General features: G+C 40.1%; 1 protein-coding gene across 2 annotated transcripts in view; it reads left to right on the plus strand.

Annotated features, from left to right (window-relative positions):
- SLC19A2 (solute carrier family 19 member 2) overlaps positions 1-19,820 on the plus strand; it is a 33,815-nt gene that overhangs the window by 4,227 nt on the left and 9,768 nt on the right. Inside the window, exon 2 of one of the 2 annotated variants that reach the window (XM_081489601.1) lies at positions 5,178-5,780. The exons of the other annotated variant lie outside the window; for it this stretch is intronic. Coding sequence (XP_081345727.1) covers positions 5,178-5,780 — 603 coding nt within the window. The remainder of the gene's footprint in view (positions 1-5,177; positions 5,781-19,820) is intronic. 2 annotated transcript variants of the gene reach the window in all.

Below are 19,820 nucleotides of genomic sequence, written 5' to 3' on the forward strand. Positions count from 1 at the left end.
ATTCTCCTTTAAACCCCCTCCCATCCAGGTTGCCACATAGCATTGAACAAGAGTTCTCTGCGCTTTACAGTAGGTCCTTGTTGGTTATCCATTTTAAATATAGCAGTGTGTACATGTCCATCCCAGACTCCCTAACTATCCTGAGAAGGGATCTTCTTTGGAGACTTTTGGAGACCCAGTGGCTAAGCTCTGCAGGTTGTTTGGTCTTCTTTCTTCTTGAAAGCCCCATAAAAGCACCCCTATCCAGGTTGGAAAAGGTGCTTTCAGCATTAGAAGTAAGGGGGGAACATAGTAGGTAATCAAAAGCAGTTTTCTGATTGAAGAAATGGGGCATCTGAATGTGGTAGATTCAGAATATGCTGGTCTGGTCCTCCCTCTGCCAGTGACTTGCTGGGATAACTTTGGGCAATTCACTTAAGGCTTAGTTACCTTGGTTGTAAGATAGAGATGGTAAAAGCAATTACCTCTTAGTGTTGTTTGGATGAAATGAGGTCATACAGGTGAGGTGATTAGCATAGTGTGTAACAGATGCTCTGTTATACTGCTGATAATACTGTGGAAGGGACCGTTCATTTGGGTTGATATCTCTTCTAGGAGTAAATTCTGATTTCTTATTTAGAATAACTTAAAGAGAACACTTGATACCAAAGGAACATCTCATGCAAAGATAGGCTCGATAAAGGACAGAAATGGTATGGACCTCACAGAAGCAGAAGATATTAAGAAGAGGTGGCAAGAATACACAGAAGAACTGTACAAAAAAGATCTTCACGACCCAGATAATCACGATAGTGTGATCACTCACCTAGAGCCAGACATCCTGGAATGTGAAGTCAAGTGGGCCTTAGAAAGCATCACTACGAACAAAGCTAGTGGAGGTGATGGAATTCCAGTTGAGCTATTTCAAATCCTCAAAGGTGATGCAGTTAAAGTGCTGCACTTGATATACCAGCAAACTTGGAAAACCCAGCGGTGGCCAAAGGACTGGAAAAGGTCAGTTTTCATCCCAATCCCAAAGAAAGGCAATGCCAAAGAATGCTCAAACTACCGCACAATTGCACTCATCTCACACACTAGTAAAGTAATGCTCAAAATTCCCCAAGCCAGGCTTCAGCAATACGTGAACTGTGAACTTCCAGATGTTCAAGCTGGTTTTAGAAAAGGCAGAGGAACCAGAGATCAAATTGCCAATATCCACTGGATCATCGAAAAAGCAAGAGAGTTCCAGAAAAACATCTATTTCTGCTTTATTGACTATGCCAAAGCCTTTGGCTGTGTGGATCACAATAAACTGTGGAAAATTCTGAAAGAGATGGGAATACCAGCCCATCTGACCTGCCTCTTGAGAAACCTGTATGCAGGTCAGGAAGCAACAGTTAGAACTGGACATGGAACAACAGACTGGTTCCAAATAGGAAAAGGAGTATGTCAAGGCTGTATATTGTCACCCTGCTTATTTAACTTATATGCAGAGTACATCATGAGAAATGCTCGGCTGGAAGAAACACAAGCTGGAATCAAGATTGCCGGGAGAAATATCAATAACCTCAGATATGCAGATGACACCACCCTTATGGCAGAAAGTGAAGAAGAACTAAAGAGCCTCTTTATGACAGTGAAAGAGGAGAGTGAAAAAGTTGGCTTAAAGCTCAACGTTCAGAAAACTAAGATCATGGCATCTGGTCCCATCACTTCATGGGAAGTAGATGGGGAAACAGTAGAAACAGGGTCAGACTTTATTTTTTTGGGCTCCAGAATCACTGTTGATGGTGACTGCAGCCATGAAATTAAAAGACGCTTACTGCTTGGAAGGAAGGTTATGGCCAACCTAGATAGCATATTTAAAAGCAGAGACATTACTTTGCCAACAAAGGTCCGTCTAGTCAAGGCTATGGTTTTTCCAGTGGTCATGTATGGATGTGAGAGTTGGACGATGAAGAAAGCTGAGCGCCGCAGAATTGATGCTTTTGAACTGTGGTGTTGGAGAAGACTTTTGAGAGTCCCAGACTGCAAGGAGATCCAGTCAATCTATCCTAAAAGAGATCAATCCTGGGTGTTCATTGGAAGGTCTGATGTTGAAGCTGAAACTCCAATACTTTGGCCACCTCATGTGAAGAGTTGACTCATTGGAAAAGACCCTAATGCTGGGTAGGATTGGGGGCGGGAGGAGAAGGGGACGACAGAGGATGAGATGGTTGGATGGCATCACCGACTCGATGGGCATGGGTTTGGGTAGACTCTGGGAGTTGGTGATGGACAGAGAGGCCTGGCGTGCTGCAATTCATGGGGTCACAAAGAGTCGGACACGACTGAGTGACTGAACTGAACTGAACTGAATTGAACTGAAAGAGAACACATCTGGTATTTCCCCCCCCGGTTGCCTTATTTTTATTTCTGCTTGGCATTGCTTTTCCTCATCTTCATTATCTGAATTGTGGTTTTTGTATTAGTAGAATTAGACTCATAAGTATAAACACTTTAAATTGGTAATTGAAAGGACGAGATGTATATAATAAACACTTGGTAGCTTTAGGGGACAGCTAGTATTGAAAGGTATACAACACGTAAAAGTACGGAGAGTAGTACTGGAGTGAAGAATCAGTGAACCTCCCATGGAGTATTGCAGAACAAAGAAGATGGAGTTACAGAAGAAAGGTATTTTTTAAAGGAAGTTGTGATGGTTAACAGTGGTATTGTTGGGGAAAATGTGAAGGTGGAGAAACATGCAGAGTCTACCAGAGGAGGCAGTTTTACACTTAAGAAAACTATGGGAGAAGATCTAAAACTGTAGGCTGAAAAGGAGTGGGAATTTGCTAATGGAACACACCTGTGCAAAGTCTGTAGGGACGCCTTCACTCTTCAGTACTTTCATCTCAAGGTTGCCGGTATCTGCTCTGGTTTTCTACTGAGAAGCATCTGACCCTATGCTATGTCAGCCAAGTGCACTTTGTTCCTCGTTTGCTAAAATTTTTACACTTATGAATCGGAATCATTTCTGCTGTTCTCAGTTATTCTTTTATGTATACATTCAGTCACAAGAAAGTTTCCTGGTAAATGGAGGTTGCTAAATCATTTAGAAACATAAATTAGACCAGAATTCATGAAGGTGAGGCTATTAGATCAATCACTTTTTTTTCTCTTTTTTTCAAATTTACTGTTACTTGGAGGATAATTGCTTTACAATGTGTGTTGGTTTCTGCCATACAACATGGTGAATCAGCCATAAGTATACATATATCCACTCTCTCTTGAACCTCCCTCCCACTCCACAGACCACTTGGGGTCATCACAGACCACTGGTCTGAGCTCCCTGTGTTACACAGCAACTTCCCACTAGCTATTTTACACATAGTAGTGTATATGTTTCAGTGATACTTGCTCAGTTCATCCCACCCTCTCCTTCCCCTGCTCTTCTTTCCACAAGTCTGTTCTCTACTTCTGCATCTCTGCTTCAGCCCTGAAATAGGTTCATCAGTACTCTTTTTCTAGATTCCATATATATGCATTAATATACAATATTTGTTTTTCTCTTTCTGACTTATTTCACTCCATATAACAAACTCTAGTTTCCTCCACCTCAGTTCAGCTGACTTCATTCCTTTTTGTGGCTGAGTAATCTCCATAGATGAATCACTTGATACTCAGCCAATCAGAAATCAAGTCTGGAATGTATCTCAGATTATGTTTTCCTTTTATAGTTATTCTCTGCGGTGGCAAATATTTTATAATAATTTTTTACTATATTGTTCCTCTAAAACTTTTAAACAATTGGTCCATGTTACACTTGGGTGAACTGAGGTATACATGAGAATTAAAAAAAAAGTAGAGGGTTATATCGCTCCATCACAAAGTATTTAGCCTATTAGCAAGACTACCTTTCAGAAAGCACTTAAAAACTGAGGCCACTGAACTAAACTTAATGATCACTTAAAAACTGACTTATTATTAGGCCCCCAGGAATTTGCTAGGCTCTGGGGTAGGTGTGAGGAGGAAAAAGTCTCCTACCTACAATGATTCTTATTTGAAGAATGGAGACTTAAATCAATTAATTTAATGCATATATTTAATGCATATATGCATAATTGCATATGGTCTGTGTCTTAGCTTCAGTCCTTAAGTCTTTAGACCTCTGAAAAGATAGTGGAGTAAGTGACTTACATGTATTCTCTCATTTAGCCCTTGCAACAAACAACCCTGTGGCATAGGTTTTCCTTCTCTTTTACTGATGATGGAGATGGCTAAAGGGAACTTAAAAAAAAAAAAAAACAGCAACTTAAAATCATTCAGCAAATGATGGAACTAAACTTCCAGCTGTGGTCTTTTCGGTTTAAAAATTATTTCTACTGTCTTCCAGTGAAAAATTAATGAAAAAGAAAACAAAACCTTCCATTTTTTTTTTCATATCATAGACATGCAAAAAGAAAGGCACCAGAGTTGCTTATAATGCTTCATCCATAGATTGTTACTCTGTTAAGACTGTAGGAGAGAGTTACCTTCTTGATCTATTCCTGTTACCCAAGAGAAGTGAAACTTTAATATCAGAAAAACTTAATCAATCAGTAGGATCTATGTTCCCCATTCTGTGGCTGAAAGTAAGAACTGATGATGATTCCAAAATATTTGTTTGTTTCCAAAGCATTTATTCAGCCCAGTATCTTCCAAACAGTATGCAGGCTGTGCAAATGAAAGTCAAGTCCACCCTGAAAGAACCTATAAAGCAGTGGTTCTAAACTCTGGCTCATATTAAAATCTCCTGGGAATTTTTTAAAAAATGCCTGTGGCTAGGCATCCAAAATTTTTAAAGCTCCTTGGGCGATGTGTAACCATGGTTAAGAAGCAGTGCTATGAGGTAATTGAAGAGAGTGACACATTGAAAGCAGTGTCAAGAGAGCTTTGGATGTTGGATTACAAATACGATCAACTGTAACCAAGTCTTTCAGGATGAGGAAGGCATTGAACTAGGCCTCAATGAATAGGGAAGATATTATTAGGAAGAGATGATGGGGTGGAAACAGGGAAGTGAATTCCAAACAATTCTCAGAATTGTTGATGAGATTTCTTTGTTTGATAAGAATGAGATCTTTGAGGTTATGGTAGATTGTTTTATAAGAATAAATTGTTACGAATATTCCAGTTTGTTTGAGGTCACTAACAGGGTTTTATCCTTTTTCTACCAGGTCTTCAATGAAATATACCCAGTATGGACTTACTCTTACCTGGTGCTGCTGTTTCCTGTGTTCCTTGCCACAGACTACCTCCGCTATAAGCCTGTCATTCTGCTCCAGGGACTCAGCCTTATTGTTACGTGGTTCATGCTGCTCTATGCCCAGGGACTGTTGGCCATTCAGTTCTTGGAATTCTTCTATGGCATCGCCACTGCCACTGAAATTGCCTACTACTCCTACATCTACAGTGTGGTAGACCTGAGCATGTACCAGAAAGTCACGAGCTACTGTCGAAGTGCCACCTTGGTGGGCTTCACAGTGGGCTCTGTCCTGGGGCAGATCCTTGTCTCAGTGGCATCCTGGTCCCTGTTCAGCCTGAATGTCATCTCTCTCACCTGTGTTTCTGTGGCCTTCGCTGTGGCCTGGTTTCTGCCTATGCCACAGAAGAGCCTGTTCTTTCACCACGTTCCTCCCTCCTGCCAGGGAACAAATGGCATCAAGGTACACAATGGTGGCGTTGCTACTGACACTGCAGCTTCTAACCACCTTCCACAGTGGGAGGACGTTGAATCAAAAATCCCTCTAAATCCAGAGGAGGCACACGTGGAAGAACAGGTAAGCGCAGCCTTCAGTGCCTTGTGGTTGCTACTCTGGGGCTAGACCAGTGGTAAAAAAACAGATGGAAACCCAGCAGTTCATTTGGATTCTAGTTTTATCTCAAATTGCTTCATTAGTTCCATTCATTTATTCAAGATAACATTGATTTGTATGAGGGATGAAAAATGTATTTTCCTTTGGAGTGTGTGTTAGTTGCTCAGTTGTGTCTTAACTCTTTGTGACCCTATGAACTATATAGCCCACCAGGCTCCTCTGAAGTGAATAACCTCTCAGGTCAAACTGATACAACATATTGCTCATGTTGGAGATACCTTAGAAGCCACAGCAATGTCTACCTCGTCTTCAACTTTCTATCTTCAGAACTTGGTATGTAAAGAAAGCCCCTCAGAACGTGTTGTCTAAATGAATAGGTGAAATGACGCCAATAAATGATGACTGTCTACTTCCAGAAACGAAGTCCAAAGTATTTAAGAATAGGAGCTTATCTTCCTCTTCTCTGCTGAAAATTATGTGCAATGCAGTCGTAACTCAAAGATATTGGGGGTTTGGTTCCAGACCACCCAAATAAAGCAAATATCACATAATAAAACAAAGTCACACAATTTTTTTGGTTTCACAGTGCATGTAAAAGTTATTTTTACACTATACTGTAGTCTGTTAAGTTTGCAGTAGCATTACGTATAAAAAATATACATGGCTAAATTTTAAATTACATTATTGCTAAAAAAATGCCAACCATCATCTGCGCCTTCAGTGAGTTGTAATCTTTTTGCTGGTGGAGGGTCTTGCCTTAATGTTGATGGCTATTGACTGATCAGGGTGGTGGTTGCTGAATGTAGAGGTGACTGTGGCAACAACAGTGAAGTTTGCCACTTGACTGACTTCTTCGGGAATGATTTCTCTGCAGCACCAATGCTGTTTGATAGCATTTTACTCATAGTAGAACTTCTTTGAAAATTGGAGTCAATCCTCTTAAACCCTGCTTTATGAGCTAAGTGTATGTAATATTCTAGATCCCTTGTTGTCACGTCAGCAGTCTTCACAGCATCTTTACCAGGAGTAGATTCCATCTCAAGAAATGGAATCTCACCACTTTCTTTGCTTATACAGTGGAAGTAGCTTTTATCCATTTAAGTTTATTATGAAATTTCAGCAGTTCATTTACAACTTAAGGTTTCATTTTTAATTATAGTTTTATTGCTATTTCCACTACATCTGCAGTTACTTCCTCCACAAAAGTCTTGAACCCTTCAAAGTCATCCATGAAACAAAAGTTTTATAGCACGATGATTGTCTGACATTTGATTTGTTTTTTGTAAAGTAATCACTGCTCACTAAATTGATTTTATTACCTACGAATGACTTGCATCCCAGGTGGTGCTAAGTGGTAAAGAACCTGTATGCCAGTGCAGAAAATGTAAGAGATGTGGGTTCAATCCCTGGGTCAGGAAGATCCCTTGGAGAAGGAAATGGCAACTCACTGCACTATTCTTGCCTGGAGAATCCTATGAACAGAGGAGCCTGGCAGGCTACAGTCCATAGGTTTGCAAAGAGTCGGACATGACTGAAGCAACTTAGCAGCAACAGCAGTCACTTGAAATCTAAGGTTTAAAAAATCATGTCCTAGACCGCCTTGATATTTATTATTTGTAGATATGCAAAATGTCAGTACTTGACATGCTGAAGAATTATAAAATTTTAGAGTTAGAAGTGATTCTAACCACAAGTCATAGAACAATTAGAACATGTTAAAGGGACTTTAGATCACATCACCTTTTCATTTTAGAGATAAGGATTAGGAACTATTAATACAGCAATACTTTTATTTGCAGACTGACACATTTTACTATTAGGAAGCATTCTGTGTGTATGTGTGTGCATGTGTGTTTGAGTTCTGTAAAACAGTGACAGAAGCAAAATAAATATTTTCAGTTTATACTCAGTGTTATCTGTTGCAGCACAATGGAGCAGATTTTGAGGAAGAAAGGCAGTCTGAAGTACTGGTACTTAGCAGCAGGGTGATCTTGGGCAGGTTTCTTAATTCTATGTGGCTGTTAGTTCCTTTGTTCATTCATATACCTACCTCATAGGGCTATTTCAAGTATTAAATAAATCCATGTAGAGCTTTCAAGTTAGTATATGTAAGTAGGTAATCAATGCATGGTAATTTTTATTATTACCTTTATCATTAGATATGAATAATCAAGAACAGATTTGTACCTTCACCAAGATATCTATTTGTGGGGCTGTAAATAATTTTTCATTTTCCCCTTGAATTAGTTATTCCTGCTATTCTGGGCCTTATAAAAAGAGTTATGAGGGTCTGGTACTGGTACTAATTACTCCTTGGAAGGAAGGTTATGGCCAACCTAGATAGCATATTTAAAAGCAGAGACATTACTTTGCCAACAAAAGTCCGTCTAGTCAAGGCTATGGTTTTTCCAGTGGTCATGTATGGATGTGAGAGTTGGACGGTGAAGAAAGCTGAGCACCAAAGAATTGATGCTTTTGAACTGTGGTGTTGGAGAAGACTCTTGAGAGTCCCTTGGACTGCAAGGAGATCCAACCAGTCCATCCTAAAGGAGATCAGTCCTGGGTGTTCATTGGGAGGACTGATGTTGAAGCTGAAACTCCAATACTTTGGCCATATGATGCGAAGAGCTGACTCATTGGAAAAGACCCTGATGCTGGGAAAGATTGAGGGCAGGAGGATAAGGGGACTACAAAGGATGAGATGGTTGGATGGCATCACCGACTCAAAGGACATGAGTTAGGGTAAACTCCGGGAGCTGGATGTACAGGGAGTGCTGCAGTTCATGGGGTCGCAAAGAGTCGGACACAACTGAGCAACTAGACTGACTTGACTGACTGAGGGACTATTTGTTGATTGCATTAGTGAGTCATGATAAACGGAATATAAAGGAAACCAACATTTACTGAGCACTTGTTACATACTGAATAATACTTATCTAGGCAATAACCTGTTGAAGTAAGCATTAATTTCCATTTTACAGTAAAAAAGAAAACCCTAAGATTTGGGAATTTTTCTTATCTGAGTGTAGACAAGTATGCTGCTGATTGATCATCTTAGCTCGCATATATTTTGACCTGGGTACCAGATACTGTGCCCCAAACCTCAGATTCATTATCTCATTTTTATTAAAATTACTGTTATTAAAACTCTGTGAATAAACATGTCGGAGAGACAAGATGGCGGATAAGTAGGGTGGACATGGAGTACATCTCTCTCCATGGGTACATCAGGAATACACCCTTAGACACAGAAGTGCATGCCGAACACCAGCTGAGAGCGGACAGAAGTACCTGACCCACGGAAAAGAATATATAGAACTACCACACAAAACTTGGTAGGATGAAGGAACTGGGGAGAAAAACAGGAGTATTAGTAGGACTGGACCTGCCCTCAGTGGGTGGGGGAACTGAAGCAGGGGTCCAATCCCCACAAAGGGGCAGTTGTCTGAGTCAGAGGTGAAACATTTAAGGTTGAGAGTGAAACATCTGATCTGTGGCAGCCTAAATGGAATGAGGACTTCCTAGTAGCTCAGATGGTAAAGCATCCGCTTGCAGTGCAGGAGACCCAGGTTCAATCCCTGGTTGGGAAGATCCCCTGGAGAAGAAAATGGCAACCCACTCAAGTATCCTTGCCTGTAAAATTCCATGGACAGAGGAGCCTGGTGGGCTATAGTCCATGGAGTCGCAAAGAATCGGACACAACTGAGCAACTAACACACACACACACACATACAAATGGAATGAGAATCAGACAGTCCTTGCCACAGCCATACATACCCTGGGCAGGGATGCAGGTCCCCTAGAAGGCACAGCGGATGGGAGCTGGAGCGTAGGGATTGTGGAGCAATCCCAGGGTGAGAGCTGCTGTTGATTGTGGAGAGACAGACCAAGGGGATGTGAGGGAGGAGACTGTGGTGGGAAATGCCTGTGGAGGAAAGTCAGGCAGCCATGGAACCAAGGCAGTACTGCTGAGTCACATGTAGAGGGTGGAGCCATCACCATCGCCTCTCTCTCCCCACATGTCAGCAGGGGCAGCTGAACAATAGAGAGGCTGGCCCATCAAATTCCTGACACACAGAACTACAGAGCAGGACCCCACTCAGGGTGCTCCTTTAAATGACTGATGCGCCAATCTACAGAGTAGGAGCCCAGCCATGGGGGCCCCACTCTGTGCCTGACACACCGAACACAGGCAAGGGAGCCTGCTAAGTGCCTGAATGGGCGGAGCTATGGAGAAAGACTAGCCAAAGAGGCCTCCTGATCGTTAGCTACCAGAGGCTTGAAAAAAGACTCTGATAGGGCCCTAACTCTCACAGCTGAGGCAGTCCATATCCCTGCACACTTGGCGCCACACAGGGTCCCTGCAACCCAAGCAGCTGCGCCACCTTCACGCTCACCCTCACTGGAGCAGAGCTGCCACAGGCAAAAAATTCTGGCGTCTGTTCATATGGGGTTGCTTTGGTCATGTCCAATTCTTTGCAACCCTGTGTACTGTGGCCTGTCAGACTTCTCTGTCAGAGGGGTTCTCCAGCCAAGAATACTGGAGTGTATTGGCCAATACTGGTTGCCATACCCTTCTAGAGCACTATATTTTCTGCTGCTGTAGCCACCATCTCCCCTGAGTACCTGGTGCTGCCAGAACCCCTGTGACCCAAGGAGCTGCACCACCTCCATACCTGGCCCTCACTGGGGCAGACCCAAGTCCTCCAGGGCAGCCTCAGGAGCAAACCCCAGTGGACCACCCACATGCAGAGGTGGAAATAAAACCACACTTGAAAACCCAGGGGCAGTGTGGCTAAGGAAGAAGACCCAAAACCTTCCCACCAGCTGTACAAGCTGCAGATTAAATCCACACCATCAACGAGGCAGACTCTGTGTCTATGGAATATATAAGAGGACATTGAGAGCTCCCACAAAGGAAAACACACTAATTCTGATAGTTGTGTGTGGAGGCAAGAACACACAGGAGTAGGACCAGATTAGAATCTGTGTTCCCACAGCAGGTACAGAGACCACCAGCAGTGTTGGAGGGCATCCTAGGGAGGAGGGGTGGACTGTGACTCCCAGCAAGGGAGAAGACCCTGACAGCAGTGACTCAAGAAAAACATTTATTATTCTTATGTTTTGATTTGTTCTGTAGTTTCTTTTGGATATTTTTTCTTTTTTCTTTTCCTTCCCCCAACCTCGTTGTAGTTGTCGATTTTATTGACACTATGAAATCTAATCAAGCTTTTGAATATTTTTTCTTTTTTTTGATCACACTTTTTATTGTTCTTATAAACCTCTGATGGTACGTTGGGCTTTTGCATTCCTGTAGATTTTTGCTTTTTTGTTTTTCTTCTTTTTTTCTTTTTTTAATTAAAAAATTTTTTAAGCCTATTATTATTTTTTCTATATTTATTCCTTTGTTTGCTTTTCCTACTCTTCTTTTCTCCTTGCAGTTAATCTTTATATCTACCTATATTTAACTTTGCATATCTATTCTTTCTTTTCTTTCTTTCCTTTCCTCTCAAAATATTTGTTAGTTTTGTTTTCATTGCTTTATTCCCTGCTTGGCACCTTGCCTTAGTTTTGTTTTCCAGTTTGTGCTTTAGTTAGTTTTGGTCTTAACTGGTAGATATAATTTTTGGTTTCCTTTGTTCACTGGGTCAATCTATTGTACTTAATTTTTGTTGGACTGTTTTGATTTTGCTTATGGATATATATGTATATGTGTATAGTCCATCATTTTAATTATTATTTGCCTGATTTTGTAACTGCCATTTGTCTGGGGTTAATCTTTGGTTTCTCGTTTTGAGGTATTTGTTTAAATCTCATTTAATGCCATAACAAACCACTTGTGGAATCTTCGTTCCTGACCAGAGATCAAGCCCTGAGCCTTTGGAGTGGGAGCACTGACTCGAAGAACCTAGACTACCAGAGAACTAACCCCAGGGAGTATCAAATAGTGAGAACTCACACAAAGGAAACCACTTGAATACAAGACCTGGCATCACCCAACCACCAGTAGCACGCTGTGCAGGACGCCTCACCTAAACAACAAACAAAACAAAACAACAAGCTGAATCTCAGCAGACAGGAGTACCACCTCACTCAGCCTTGCCCATCAGAGGAAAAACAGAACAACAACAACAAAAAACTCAGCACAAATCTCATCCTATACGAAGCTTACACAAACGACTGGACCAACCTTACAGGGCAGAAACCAAAAGGAAGAAAGAATTCAACCTTGAAGCCTGGGGAAAGGAGACCTCAAACACAATAAGTTTAAAACAAAATGATGAGAAGGCAAAGAAATACTACACAAATGAAGGAACAAACTAGAAACACAGAAGTCCAAATAAATGAAGAAGAAATAGGTAAACTACCTGGAAAAGAATTCAGAATGGTGATAGTGAAAGTGAAAGTTGCTCAGTTGTGTCCGACTCTTTGCGACCCCATGGACTGTACAGTCCATGGATTTCTCCAGGCCAGAATACTGGAGTGGGTAACCTTTCCCTTCTCCAGGGGATCTTCCCAACCCACGGATCGAACCCAGGTCTCCCACATTGCAGGCAGATTCTTTACCAGCTGAGCCACAAGGGAAGCCCAAGAATACTGAAGGGGGTAGCCTATCCCTTCTCCAGCAGATCTTCTCGACCCAGGAATTGAACTGGGGTCTCCTGCATTGCAGGTGGATTCTTTACCAACTGAGCTATCAGGGAAGCCCATAGTGATGGTAAAGATGATCAAAAACCTTGAAAACAGACTGGAGAAAATGCAAGAATGAATTAACAAAGACCTAGAGGAATTAAAGAATATACATACAGAGACAAACAGCACAATTATTCAAATTAAAAATACCCTAGAAGGCATCAATAGCAGAATCTCTGAAGCAGAAAAACGTATCAGTGAGCTGGAAGATAAAATGGTGGAAATAACATCTGAAGAGCAGAATAAAGTAAAAAGAATGAAAAAAACTGAGGATAGTCTCAGAGACCTCTGGGACAATATCAAACACAGCAACGTTTGAATTATAGGGGTTCCAGAAGAAGATGAGAAAAAGAAAGGATATGAGAAAATTTTTGAAGGATTATAGTTGAAAATTTCCCCAACATGGAAAAGGAAATAGTCAATCAAGTCCAAGAGGCACAGAGTCCCAAACAAGATAAACCCAAGTAGAAACACACCAAGACACATACTAATCAAACTAACAAAGACTAAACACAAAGAAAGAATATTAAAATCAGCAAGGGAGAAGCAATAAGTAACATACAAGGAAAACCCCATACATTTAACACCTGATCTTTCTGCAGGCCAGAAGGAAATGACAGGATATATTTAAGTACTGAAAGGGAAAAATCTACAACCAAGATTACTCTACCTGGCAAGGAACTCATTCAGAATTGACAGAGAAACCAAAAGCTTTTGACAAGCAAAAGTTAAGAGAATTCAGTACCACCAAACCAGCTTTACAACAAATGTTAAAGAGACTTATATACCCAGAAAATACTGGAGAAGAAAAGGATCTACAAAGTCAAACCCCAGACAACTAAGAAGATGGCAATAGGAACATATAAATCAATAATTATTTAAATGTAAATGGATTAAATGCTCCAACCAAAATACACAGACTGGCTGAATGGATACAAAAACAAGACCCATATATATGCTGTCTACAAGAAACTGACTTTGGACCTAAAGACATATAAACTGAAAGTGAGAGGATGGAAAAATATATTCCATGCAAGTGAAAAGCAAAGGAAAGCTAGGGTAGCAATCCTCATATCAGACAAAATAGACCTTAAAATAAACAATATTACAAGAGATAAGGAGGGACACTACATAATGATCAGTCCTTGGGATCAATCCAAGAGGAAGACATAACAATTGGAAATATCTATGCACTCAACATAGGAGCACCTCAGTACATAAGACAAACACTAACAGACATAAAAGGAGAAATTGACACAAGTAGGAGACTTTTAACACCCCAGTCACACCCCAGATCATCAAAACAGAAAATTAATAAGGAAACACAAGTCTTAAATGATACACTAGATGAGATGGATCTCATTGATAAATATCTTCAGGACATTCCATCCAAATGCAGAAGAATACACCTTCTTTTCAAGTGCACTTGGAACATTCTTCAGGATAGACCACATCTTTGATCACAAATCAAACCTTAGTAAGTTTAAGAAAATTGAAATCATATCAAGCATCTTTTCCGACCACAACACTATGAGACTGGATATCAATTACAAGAAAAAAAAAAAACTAAAAAACACAAACAGGTGGAGATTAAAAAATATATTTCTAAATAACCAACAGATTAGTGAAGAAATCAAAAGGGAAATCAAAAAAATTTCTAGAAACAAATGACAATGCAAGCATAACAACTCAAAACCTATGGGATGCAGCAAAAGTAGTTCTGAGAGGGAAGTTTAGAGCAATACAATCCTGCCTCAAGAAACAAGAAAAACATCAAATAGACAACATAAGTTAACACCTAAAACAACTGGAAAAAGAAGAATAAAAAGCCCCCGAAATGGCCAGAAGGAAAGAAATCAAAGATCCGAGCAGAAATAAGTGAAAAAGAAATAAAAGAAACGGTAGCAAAGATCAATAAAACTAAAAGCTGGTTCTTTGAGAAGATAAACAAAATTGACAAACCTTTAGCCAGACTCATAAAGAAAAAAAGAAGAATCAAATCAACAAAATTAAAAATGAAAAAGGAGAGGTTACAACAGACAATGCAAAAATACAAAGCATTATAAGAGACTATTATGAACAACTATATGGCAATAAAATGGATAACCTGAAAGAAATGGACAGATTCTTAGAAAAGTTCAATCTTCCAAGACTGAACCAGGAAGAAATAGAAATTATGAACAACCCAATTACAAACACTGAAATTGAAGCTGTGATCAAAAATCTCCCAAAAAACAAAAGCCCAGGGCCACATGGCTTCACAGGAGAATTCTGTCAAACATTTAGAGAAGAGCTAATGCCTATCCTTCTAAAACTGTTTTAAAAAATTTCAGAGGAAGGAACACTTCCAAACTTATTTTACGAGGCAACCATCACTGTGATACCAAAACCAAAGACAACACAAAAAAAGAAAACTACAGGCCAATGTCACTGATGAACATAGATGCAAAAATCCTCAACAGAATTTTAGCAAATAGAATTCATCAACACATCAAAAAGCTTATACATGATGATCAATTTGGGTTTATTCCAGGGTTGCAAGGATTCTTCAATACGTGCAAATCAATCAGTGTGATACACCATATTAACAAATTGAAAGATAAAAATCATATGATCATCTCAATAGATGCAGAAAAAGCCTTTGACAAAATTCAGCACCCATTTATGATTAAAACTCTTCAAAAAATGGGCATAGAAGGAACCTACCTCAACATAGTAAAGGCCATATATGATAAGCCTACAGCAAACATTATTCTCAGTGGTGGAAAACTGAAAGCATTCCCCCTAAGATCCCTCTAAGAGTGTCCACTTTCACCACTATTATTCAACATAGTTCTGGAAGTCCTGGCTACAGCAATCGGAGAAGAAAAAGAAATAAAAGGAATCCAGATCAGAAAAGAAGAAGTAAAGCTCTCACTGTTTGCAGATGACATGATACTGCCCATAGAAAACCCTAAAGATAGTATCAGGAAATTACTAGAGGTAATCAGTGAATTTAGCAAAATTGCAGGATACAAAATCAATACACAGAAATCACTTGCATTTCTATATACTAACAATGAAAAAATCAGAAAAATTAAGGAGCCAGTCCCATTCACCATTGCAACAAAAAGAATAAAATATCTAGGAATAAATTTACCTAAGGAGAGCAAAGAACTGTACACAGAAAATTATAAGACACTGATGAAAGAAATCAAAGGTGACATAAACAGATGGAGAGATATTCAATGTTCCTGGGCAGGAAGACTCAATATTGTGAAAATGACTATACTACCAAATGCAATCTACAGATTCAATGCAGTCCCTATCAAATTACCCATGGCGTTTTTCACAGAACTAGAACAAAAAGTTACAGAACTCATATGGAAACACAAAAGACCCCAAATAGCCAAAGCAGTCTTGAGAAAGAAGAATGGAGCTGGAGGAATCAACCTGCCTGACTTCAGATTATACTATAAGCTATAGTCATCAAGACAGTATGGTACTGGCACAAAAACAGAAATATAGACGAATGGAACAAGATAGAAAGCCTAGAAATAAACCCATTCACCTATGGGTATCTTATTTTTGACAAAGGAGGCAAGAATATACAATGAGGCAAAGATAACCTCTTCAATAAATGGTGCTGGGAAAACGGGACAACTGTGTGTAAAAGAATGAAATTAGAACATGTCCTAACACTATACACAAAATTAAACTCAAAATGGATTAAAGATCTAAATATAAGACTAGTAACTATAAAACTCTTAGAGGAAAATACAGAACACTCAATGACAGAAATTAAAACAAGATCCTCTCTGACCCACCTCATAGAGTAATGGAAATAAAAATAAAAGTAAACAAGTGGGACTGCCGGAGTCCAGCTCCAGCAGCCAGGGAATCGCCCTGAAGGGATGAGCGGTGTTGTCGGAGAATGATACAGCCTCTGACTCAAAGTGCGGAACTGCATGTTTATTTTCAAGCATCAGGTTTTCTTTTATACTTTTACAAAAGCATTAGGTCAGAGGTTTGACATCTTCAGTTTCCCCTCATCCAGATTTACTGTCTCCATAAATCATTGTTGTCCTTCAGAGTTCCCTCTTAAGTGTCCTTGTGATTACATTGTAACTCATGTTTGTCTCTGGGCTGCATACCGCATTCCTCAGTTTATTTCTTATCTTTCTAAATCCTGTTTGAGCTCATTATCTCCTAAAAAGGCTTCTAGCTATTAATATCTCTAAAATTCCTAGTCTCTATAAGCTATAGTAAAATATGCCAACATTACAACATAGCTTAAACTTTTAGCTTCTAACTATTCTTAATTATTCCTAAACCCTAAACTCAGCAAACTTCTTTTGCCATAAACATTTCCCTCACAAGCAGGTTTCAGATAACAATGTTTCCCATGGCCTCAAGCTGCGGCCTATGTGCTCATCCTGGAACATTCTTTGTAAAGATCCTTGAACAAATGTCAATAGTTAACTTTATGGATTATAACATTCTTTCCAGCCAACTCAACCGAAGGAAGGAAAGGACAAGTCAGAATCACAAGACCTAACTCCTTCATCCCAGGACCGTGCCTGCGGGATGAGGAGAGGGGGTTGGGGCCGTGCCCCCATTTTGTCAGTAATGCCTAACGCGGCTCCCGACATGGGACCTGATTAAACTTAAAAGCTTTTGCACGGCAAAGGAAGCTATAAGCAAGGTGAAAAGACAACCGTCAGAATGGGAGAAAATAATAGCAAATGAAACAACCGACAGAGGATTAATTTCCAAAATATACAAGCGGCTCATACAACTCAATACCAGAAAAACAAACAACCCAATCAAAAAGTGGGAAAAATACCTCAACAGACATTTCTCCAAAGAAGACATACAGATGGCTAACAAACACATGAAAAGATACTCAACTTCGCTCATTATTAGAGAAATGCAAATCATAACCACAATGTGTGAGGTGTGATGTGAGATATCTAGCTGTTACATATCTAGCTATTACAATAGCTGGAACATGGAAGCAACCTAGATGTCCGTCAGCAGATGAATGGATAAAGAAATGTGTGTGGTGTGAGATATCACCTCACACCAGTCAGAATGGCCATCATCAAAATGTCTACAAAGAAGAAATGCTGGAGAGGGTGTGGAGAAAAGAGAATACTCTTGCACTGTTGGTAGGAATGTACATTGATACAGCCACTATGGAAGACGGTGTGGAGATTGCTTAAAAAACTAGGAATAAAACCACCATATGACCCAGCAATCCCACTTCTAGGCATATACCCTGGGGAAACCAAAATTGAAAAAGACACATGTATCCCATTGTTCTTTGGAGCACTATTTACAATAGCTAGAACAAGGAATCAAACTAGATGTCCATCATTAGATGAATGGATAAAGAAAGCGGTGGTAGATATATACAATGGATTATTACCCATAAAAAAGAATGCATTTGAGTCAGTTCTAATAAGGTGGATGAACCTATAACCTATTATACAGAGTTAAGTAAGTCAGAAACAGAAAGTTAAATACCATATTCTAACACATATATACGGAATCTAGAAAAGTGAAAGTCGCTGAGTCATGTCCAACGCTTTGTGACCCCATGGACTATACAGTCCATGGAATTCTCCAGGCCAGGATACTGGGGTGGGTATCCTTTCCCTTCCCCAGGGGATCTTCCCAACCCAGGGATCGAACCCAGGTCTCCTGCATTACAGGTGAATTCTTTACCAGCTGAGCCACCAGAGAAGCCCAAGAATACTGGAGTGGGTAGCCTATCCCTTCTCCAGCGGATCTTCCTGACCAGGAATGAACCGGGGTCTCCTGCATTGCAGGCGGATTCTTTACCAACTGAGCTGTGAGGGAAGCCCTAAAAAAATGGTACCAAAGAATTTATTTGCAGGGCAGCAATGGGGAAACAGACATAGAGAATAGACTTATTGGATGTGGGGAGAGGGGAGGAGAGGGTGACATGTATGGAGAGAGAGTAATATGGAAACTTACATTACCATATGTAAAATGGATAGCCAACGGGAATTTGCTGTATGTTTTAGGAAACTCAAACAAGGGCTCTCTGTATCAACCTAGAGGGGTGGAATGGGGAGGAAGATGGGAGGGAGGTTCAAGAGGGAGGGGATACATGTATACCTATGGCTGATTCATGTTGAGGTTTGACAGAAAACAACAAATTCTTTAAAGCAATTATCCTTCAATTAAAAAAAAAAAAGTGTCACTATCTCCCTTTTACAGATGAGGGAACAGAAGCTTACATTAAGTATCTTACCCAAAGGCACCTAGAAAGTGGCAGTCAAAATGTCCACCCCAGACCTAGTTGACTCCTAAAACCATTACAGTAGAGACTCCCTTGTTGCAGAGAAGTAACTTCTCAAGCTTAAAAAAAAGGCATCAAAACCTTCAAATAAAATCTGAAACTAGATGCCCCATGGGGAGTTCCTGGTGGCTTAGTGGTTAGGATTCTTGGCTTTCGCTGTTGTTGCCCATGTTCAAATCCTGGTTGGAGAACAGATCCTACAAACCATGTAGTGCAGCCGGAAAAAAAAAAAAAAAGAAGCCTATGTGATAAACAAGTGAAAATTGAGCTGAGGGATGGTGTGAATAGGCAGAACTATGACATATTGCATGGTCCTTATTCTGGTGAGATTATCTTAGCATTTTAGGGAGAAGATGGCCTGTATTTACTTAATTTCAGCAGTCACCTCTTACAATATATGGCTAATAAACATCATTTTAAGATGAAAAAGAATTTCTGTACTGATTTTATTTAGAAGATTCCTACTTAATTTTTAAGTAAACAATACAGAAAACTACATAAAAGGAAGTCATCTGAACTGCTGGGTGCAAAGATTACCACTGTTAACATTTTATTGCCCTTTCTAAACATTGCTGTTGTATGTATACATTTTATAGTAAACAAAAGTATAATCTACATGTAGTTTTATAACTGTTTTTTTTACTCATTGTTAATATAATACTCATCTTTCTGTGTCTTTTCATGTCAGAATAGCTTTCAGAATCCAAAGAGTTGAAACCATGATGGTAAAAATGACTGGTGGGAGATTTGTGTTGGGCAGGACTCTGCCTTTCCCACCAGGTTGGCCCTGAGTGCTAAAAGCCAGAATCAGAGAGAGACTTGTGTGAGGGAAAAGACTGAGTCTGTCTTTGGACCTTTTGTACTTTTTTCCCCCTCATTGGTGGTCACAACCTTTCCCTCTGATTATCTCCAGTTGGACCCCTGCCAAGGTATGTCTGAGTTGGGATGGAGGGGAGGGTGTGTAGCCGTATATGGTTGTACCCCCTCCCTTTTGCAGCTTA

This window comes from Giraffa tippelskirchi, chromosome 5 (assembly GCF_054371585.1).
Source record: "Giraffa tippelskirchi isolate mGirTip1 chromosome 5, T2T-mGirTip1v1.2.pri, whole genome shotgun sequence".
NCBI classification, from domain to species: Eukaryota; Metazoa; Chordata; class Mammalia; order Artiodactyla; family Giraffidae; genus Giraffa; species Giraffa tippelskirchi.